This window comes from Parambassis ranga, chromosome 13 (assembly GCF_900634625.1).
Source record: "Parambassis ranga chromosome 13, fParRan2.1, whole genome shotgun sequence".
Classification (NCBI taxonomy): Eukaryota; Metazoa; Chordata; class Actinopteri; family Ambassidae; genus Parambassis; species Parambassis ranga.
In genome coordinates, this window is record NC_041033.1 from 20,495,971 (window position 1) to 20,504,258 (window position 8,288).

At 42.4% G+C, this 8,288-nt stretch overlaps 1 protein-coding gene across 1 annotated transcript; it reads left to right on the top strand.

Annotated features, from left to right (window-relative positions):
- The first annotated feature begins 5,283 nt into the window (after positions 1-5,283).
- Positions 5,284-8,180, top strand: cxcr5 (chemokine (C-X-C motif) receptor 5). Its single transcript, XM_028419981.1, has 2 exons — positions 5,284-5,350; positions 6,426-8,180. Exons 1-2 carry the CDS (start codon positions 5,318-5,320, stop codon positions 7,488-7,490), a joined length of 1,098 nt encoding a protein of 365 aa, XP_028275782.1. The 5' UTR covers positions 5,284-5,317; the 3' UTR covers positions 7,491-8,180.
- Positions 8,181-8,288: the final 108 nt, after the last annotated feature.

An 8,288-nucleotide genomic window follows, 5' to 3' on the forward strand; every position in this document is an offset into this window, starting at 1 on the left:
GGTTCAGCCTTGGGAGGAGGCCCCGGGGAAGACCCAGGACGCGGTGGAGAGACTAAGGCCCCGTTCACACTGGGGAAAAAATGTGGCTTAAGCAGGATTTGGCCGCATCCAGATAAATCCAGATGTGTTTTTTTCCGAGTGTGAACACCTCCAATCCGGCTGAATCCAGTTTGATTTCAAGCCGGCTAGATCCACCCTCGAGGGTGGATCTAGCAGGATTGGCTCAAATGTGGCTCAGGTGTGAACGCAAATGTGGCTAGCGAATCCGGCTAGCCACATTATTAGCCATATTACGACCTACCACCTAGTGGTTTGGAGAACAGCAAACATGCTGGATGAAGCCGGATTGAGTGCGGACACAACTGTGTGCTAGGCAGATTTGAAAATAGGTCTGAACGCATCCAGCTTAAAGGCTGTCTGGGCTCAATCCTACCTAGCTGGAATTACTTTCCCCAGTGTGAACGGGGCCTATGTCTCTCGGCTGGCCTGGGAACGCCTCGGGATTCCCCCAGAGGAGCTGGAGGAAGTGTCTGGTGAGAGGGAAGTCTGGGTGTCCCTGCTTAGACTGCTGCCCCCGCGACCCGGCCCCGGATAAGCGGTTGAAGATGGATGGATGGATGGTTCAGCCTTCATCATGCAAATGTGCAAAGAATGATCCATATGCTTCTTAGTTGTTTGAATGTGTTTTACTGATAAAGGCTGAGCCAAAAGGCCAAATGCATCATTTTATATTCAAAACATTCAAGTTCACTATCTGTTACCCCGGAAACCATAGCATCATTAGTTTAAATTGCCGTTGCTAGGCAATTGTTCTTCACCCTCTTTCTTCTTTTTTTATTCTTCTGTATGTTTTTTGACACAGCGTATCTTCAGCATACATTGACCGATTTCAGCCATTCAACTATCAAAATGTTCATCTCACAGAGGATTTTTAACATGGGAGTCTATGAGAGAGCCCTTCAGCGAGGGTCATCTGCCAAATGTATCTCCTCCTACAAATTTCAAGCTACAGACTCCATTTTAGTCTTGACACACTCATTAGATGCTGCTCTATCAAACTTGTGTTCAGAATTTTCTAATTCCGAATCGTTTCCACATACCAGGCTCTCAAAGTTGGAGTGGTTTTTGAGGTTCTTCTCTGCTGTTACCATGGTGACAGGCTGACACGCATACGCAGAGTGCAGTTCGCGCAGACACAACTGAATTATGTTGACAAATTTTTCTATAGAACAAAACCAAGTAAAAAAATAAACGTTTATTTAGGTGAAATCGCTTAGTAAAATGCATGCGTTGTCTCAGGCAAGTTACGTAACCACGAGCGGCCCGCAAGTTGCCTTTCTTTCTTTCTTTCTTTTATTGCTCATCATGCAAAACCAGTATGGTCTTATCTAAATCTGTTGAATCAGCGCTGTTTATACACCTACCTATATACCTGGAGAGGCTCTTGCGCTTCTCCACTTTCATCACGCCCACAATAAATTCCGACCAATCACAGCATGGTTGCCGCACAGCCTTGAAAGACAAAGTTCGGCCCGGACCCTGTGCACAGGAGTGCGGATCAGCGGGCGGTCAGAGACAAAAAATGACGTCATTTTGTGGGCGTAACGTCTGCAGGGGGGGAAAATGTCTTTGTCTCGCGGAGTATGGATCCAGCTTTACCTTGGCAACGTGACAACGCTTCCGTCCAGAGCAGCTGCTAACCGACGTTAGCTTTCACAGTCTTTCAATCCAGTCGTTCTCAAAAATGAAATAACCACATGCTCACTTCAACAAGTGTCTCCACGTGACTTCTACACGCCCCATTACCCGTCATTTCATACGGAAACGCTGTCGCACACAATCATATCAAGCACCGTTGTTTGTGTTAAATAATAATACAATAGTGATCGTTTGCTAAAAAGGTTTATTAAGGGTCAGATCGCTTAGAGAAATGCGTGAATTGCCACAGTCGTGCGCATTTACGCACACGCGGCGACTCTCTCTCCCTCTCTCTCTTTAAATAAACACGATGAAGTTGCACGTATCACTCACTACTGTTGGTACTCACCACGAAAACTGACTGTATGAAGAATGTTGCTAAGATGTTAAGCTCCTCTGCAGCTGTGTTTTCTCGGTCTCTCCCTCTCTGATCCTTCTGTTCTCCGCGTTTAGTCCAGTAATGGCCTGAGTCCAGAGCCTACCTTGGATCTTTAAAGTTGTTTTCAAAGATCAAAGGTATATACAACTACGTCATCAAAGGTATATACAACGAGGTCATCAAAGGTATATACAACTACGTCATCAAAGGTATATACAACGAGGTCATCAAAGGTATATACAATGACGTCATCAAAGGTATATACAACTACGTCATCAAAGGTATATACAACGAGGTCATCAAAGGTATATACAATGACGTCATCAAAGGTATATACAACGCGGTCATCAAAGGTATATACAACGAGGTCATCAAAGGTATATACAACGAGGTCATCAAAGGTATATACAACGACGTCATCAAAGGTATACAACAACACTTCGGGATACAAAAATAAAAACCAACTACGTCATCAAAGGTATATACAACGAGGTCATCAAAGGTATATACAATGACGTCATCAAAGGTATACAACAACACTTCGGGATACAAAAATAAAAACCATGACGTCATCAAAGGTATGCAACAACACTTCGGGATACAAAAAACACGATGAAGTTGCACGTATCACTCACTACTGTTGGTACTCACCACGAAAACTGACTGTATGAAGAATGTTGCTAAGATGTTAAGCTCCTCTGCAGCTGTGTTTTCTCGGTCTCTCCCTCTCTGATCCTTCTGTTCTCCGCGTTTAGTCCAGTAATGGCCTGAGTCCAGAGCCTACCTTGGATCTTTAAAGTTGTTTTCAAAGATCAAAGGTATATACAACTACGTCATCAAAGGTATATACACGAGGTCATCAAAGGTATATACAACTACGTCATCAAAGGTATATACAACGAGGTCATCAAAGGTATATACAATGACGTCATCAAAGGTATATACAACTACGTCATCAAAGGTATATACAACGAGGTCATCAAAGGTATATACAATGACGTCATCAAAGGTATATACAACGCGGTCATCAAAGGTATATACAACGAGGTCATCAAAGGTATATACAACGAGGTCATCAAAGGTATATACAACGACGTCATCAAAGGTATACAACAACACTTCGGGATACAAAAATAAAAACCAACTACGTCATCAAAGGTATATACAACGAGGTCATCAAAGGTATATACAATGACGTCATCAAAGGTATACAACAACACTTCGGGATACAAAAATAAAAACCATGACGTCATCAAAGGTATGCAACAACACTTCGGGATACAAAAATAAAAACCAATGACGTCATCAAAGATATACAACAACACTACAAAAATGTGGCTGAACGTGTCATTTTGCTTGGCCAAAAATAGTAGTTACTACAACTAATTGTAGTTGAATGGTGGTGGGACTAACTGACCGTAAAAAACGCAGATCTGTATATTAAAAAAAAAATCAAGTCCTTTTAAGTTAATCTGTTTCAAGTCTAAGTCAAGTCTCCAGTCATGAAAACCAAGTCAAAGTCAAGTTGAGTCTTTTATCAGTGTTAGTCAAGCAAGTCTCAAGTCCCCAAATTTGCGACCCACCTCTGATTCTATCTATATTGTTTTTCTACAGTGCTGCTTCAACATTTCTGCCACATCCGGACATGAATGAACCTGTTTTGTTAATAACTTGTCCTTTTTTTTACCACAGAGGTCATTGTTTATTATGACAATCTTTGTTTTTCTCAAATTTATACATACAGCTTCTTTAAATGTCGAGTGGCTTCTTCAGTTCTGCCCGCAGACTCTTGGACATGACTATGACCTGGATGAATGAGAGCATCCACAGACAGCCTTCCAGCCTGTTGCTGACATGGAGGTTGAAGCTGCATAGTGTTTGGGGTTCCCCCTCCCTCACCATCGTGCACTTTATTGTAAACTTCAGCCCATAAGCTGGAACCACAGTGAGAGAGCTCTCCATGACCCGAATGTGCAGGGAGGCGACCCACTCATTTACTGGGAAAACTCCAACACATGGCAGCTGAGCCACAGCAGGCCGGCCAGCCCCTCATATGTGGAACAGCACTTCTGTTCTTTCTTTTCTTCTTTTGCCGCCTCCTTTTCTCTTTCTTTGCATTCCTTCTCTTCCTGTTTCTCTCTCCTCACATTCTTTCTTTTCTTTTTTTGTCTCGCTCTTGTTTTTCTCTCTCTGCAGCTTCTTTTCTGACTTTTGTTCACTCCTTCTTGGACATTTGCTGATGAGCCCTCTTCCTCCTTAACGACCCTTGAAGGATGATGATGTGGTCGTCCTTCTCCCGGTGTTTTTTTCTTCAGATCATCCTTCGGTGGTCCTGACTGGTCCTGATGTGTGTTACGCAGCCTTTTCTGAGTGTTTCCCTGCTCTGCAGATCAGACCTCAGCCCTTGTTGCTGCATGACTGAAACCTTAAATTTCCCCAGGGGGAGCCTCTGTAGGGACATTAAGTATTTCTCTATATCTAACCCTCTTCATTATCTCAGTCTTAGGGCTATAAAGAGGTTGTTTGTATCCACTTTGGTGTATTACTTCTCCCTTAAAAACAATATTCAAATTTGTGTTTTTTTTATGTTGAACTTTTCAATTATAAACTGTAGGACAAACACAGTAAGAATGTTTTCTAAAAGCCTTTGTTTGGCTCCTTATAGTTTCACAGAGAGTTTAAGTTAGCGTGACGTTGGTCGCATGTGTGGAGAGGCATCCTGCCATCTGCTCTGTGTCAAATCTGTGAGCGTCCACATGCACAGCGATACTGTGCATGCCCTCCGTTTATTTGTCTACTCAAATGAGAGATGGGACATATCAAAAGGTGACAAGATGCAAAGATGGTGGGCTACATTTACATCATTCTCAGTCTTTCAGTCTCTGCCACATGTTTGTTTCCATTCGGCAACAATTTGTTCTTTTAACCTCCTTGAAATTAAGCCTAAAAAGATGAATTTCTGTTGCAACCCCTCCTAAAAATCCCAAAAAGTAACATACCGACCGTGTCATGAACAGAATCTGATGTCAGTATTGTTATACTGGGCATATGTACAGTCCAGATAGGTTTAACCAGTTCAGTAAATGTTTGCCATGCATGTCAAAAAACCAGACACCCCCCCACCACCACCACCACCACACACATGAAATCAGCAGAGCAAATAAAAAAGAGCCCATAACAGGAAGCACAAGCACATTCTTCTGCAGCACTGTGAGACAGACGTGTCCAGGATTGATCAACATGGCCGTGACAAACACCTTCACAGTGTTTGAGGTAAGAATGATTTTTTTTTTGTAAAGTGAATTACTCTACACATTCTGCTGGATTCATTGTGATGCATGCAGTATAAATATAGATATTCATGTAAAGTATGAACTTGAGACTTGTGTCACAGTAAGTAAAAGACGGTTTGGTCCTTTAACTGGACTCAACAAGACTTTTAGATTCCTTAAAAGCTGCCAGGTCACAAGTGTCTTGAGTTACTGAACCAGAAAAATGCACATGGACAGTTCATTTTTCTGTTTTTGTTTATGTTTGTGTACTTTTTAGTATGCAAACACCAATGAAGGCGAGTCTAGAGGTGCAAACATGATCTTTTCCTGGTTGTTGAAATAAAAAGCAAGAATGTAATTTGTGACATAAATGTTGTGCCCAGGGTCTTAAAAGAGTATCGCAGCAGTGACTTTCCCTGGTAATGATGCTGTAACTCACCTTGAAGCCCTGTCAGTGCAGCGTGCACTGACAGTGCCTCCCTAACTCTAACATCCAGCATGCTTATGTATGTCTGGGCCCAGTCAGACCACAGTGCAGCCTTGCCTGAGGGTGGACCAAGGCAACATCAGGACTGTTTTAAAAAACACTGATTGGGACGTGTTCACTTTTGTTTTATATATATAATATAAATACTTTGAATGTTCTTTTATTTTCTTTATGGATGAAGGCATCAACTGAGTGCCTGCCACTATATCACAATAATATCATGGTCAGCATAACTCCATCCATCTGCACATCACGTGACACTTTATGTCGTAATATTTCTTCGTTCTATTTTAGATCATTAATTTGGAAAAATATGACTAATAATATATTATTTGACAAAGCAGAACTTTCGCATTATTTGCCTCAGAAATATATCTCCTAGTTACTGAAAGGAGGAAGTGAAAACTCTTTGGTGTTTAGTGTTTCCTGCTGAACAATTTGACTGACAGGAATCAGTATTGCAATCATTACATAAGTCTTTTGAGGGCTGTATAAGGACATATATATGTAATTTCAATATGATCATAAGTCTGAGTTCATCTAGTGGTTCTCCAAATTAAACAATAATATTTTCTTTTCTATTATAAAGATCTCAGATGAAGACATTGACAACCTGACATACACTGCTGACACCAACAGCTCTTTTTTCTGTGACGAGACGGACCTGGACCTGCAGAGCTTCTACACCGTGTTCCAGCCTGTGCTCTACAGCTTGATCTTCCTCCTGGGTGTGACAGGGAACGGCCTGATGATAACAGTCCTCCTAACACGCAGGCGCCAGCTGCGCATCACAGAGATCTACCTGCTGCATCTGGCCCTGGCGGACCTCATGCTCCTTTTCACGATCCCTTTTGCGGTGGTTGAGAATATTACTGGGTGGATTTTTGGGGATTTTCTCTGCCAGATGAAAGGCCTGTTGAAAAATCTGAACCTTCTTTGTGGTAGTCTTCTTCTTGCTTGCATTGGATTTGATCGGTATCTGGCTATCGTTCATGCAGTCCCCAGTATGCAGAGCAGACGTCCCAGAATAGTGCACCTGACTTGTGCGGTTCTTTGGCTGATCTGCTTTGGCTTATCGATGCCGAATGCTGTGTTTCTTTCCGCTGCAAAGGAACACGCAGACTCAACTGCGCTTTTGTGTTACTATTACCGTTACGGTGTTGACGCACACAACTGGGTTTTGACCAATAGGGTCTTACACAATTTCTGCTTTTTCGTACCACTGGCCATCATGAGCTACTGCTACACAGCACTAGGAATAACTTTGTACAAAAGTCAGAAAAGCCAAGCAAAGAAAGGAGCCATTCGACTGGCCTTACTGGTCACCCTGGTGTTCTGCCTCTGCTGGCTGCCATACAATATCACCTTACTAATCAGCTCTATGGTTGACCTGGAGATTATCAGGTATACCAACTGTCAGTCTTTTATGTTACTGGAACCTGTCCTCGATGTGACAGAGAGTATGGGTATCTCACACTGTTGCCTGAACCCATTCTTGTATGCTTTTGTTGGGATGCGCTTTCGCAATGAGCTTTTACAGCTGCTTTGTCGACTGGGCTGCAGCCGAATTTGTCTGCCTTTCATCAGGGCTCAGGGTCACTACCGAGCATCCACCTCTGATGGAGTGACAACCACCAGCGCAGCCCCCAACTGATCCTCAATGATGCAAAATGCTGTTACTTTATCAGTCTCCTGTTTCTGTTTGACCGCATTTCAGTAGTTTTAACTTGTTGTGTGTGGTATAATTTTCCTTATTTTTGTATATTTCCACTTGACATTGAGGCATTATTTTTTGGCTGTATGTATAAGTTGAATAGTTTCCCCTTGGACAGTGTGATTTGGCGCCACTCACAGACCCTTTGCAGACTTGGCAGTGGACACCCCACTCCTGTTGCCAGTCTGCTTCATGCTGTCCACATGGCAAGCTGTATTGTAGTAAGCTCTGCTGAAATATCAAATAACTTTGTTGATTTATATTTTTAAATCTAAATATGTAGATGTGGTGGCCTGATGTTGCCAAAGGCATCGCCGATTAGCCTTGTGAAAGTTTTGATATTACTCTTAGTTATTCAAGTTATCGGGGAAGTAGCTGGCTTAAATGTTGCAATAGCTACTAATTCGGTTTTTGCATTTTAACGCGTGTGCATACCTGCACGGAACTTATTGCATTTTATTGTACTCCTGTTTTCCTAGGTATATTGTTGTTTTTTGTTTAAATTGTACAGTTCGATTACGTAGCCAGTCTGCTTTATGCTGGCCAAGTGTGTGTATTCGACACATTCCCGCCTGTGAGACACTGTACTCCTGTACTCCTCCCAGTACGTTGACAAGAGTTGAGCCAATGAGGCAAGACGTCGTGTTTTCATTCAACTGCACAACGTAGACCAGAGTACACACCTGTTACAACGACTGTTTGACTGTTACATATGTACAACTGAATTTAATAAAGATT

Bases quoted from the DNA above. Each gene is read 5' to 3' on its own strand.
- cxcr5 (XM_028419981.1), top strand. From the start codon at position 5,318: ATGGCCGTGACAAACACCTTCACAGTGTTTGAG. The intron at 5,351-6,425 runs GTAAGAATGATT...TCTATTATAAAG, and splicing joins ACACCTTCACAGTGTTTGAG to ATCTCAGATGAAGACATTGA.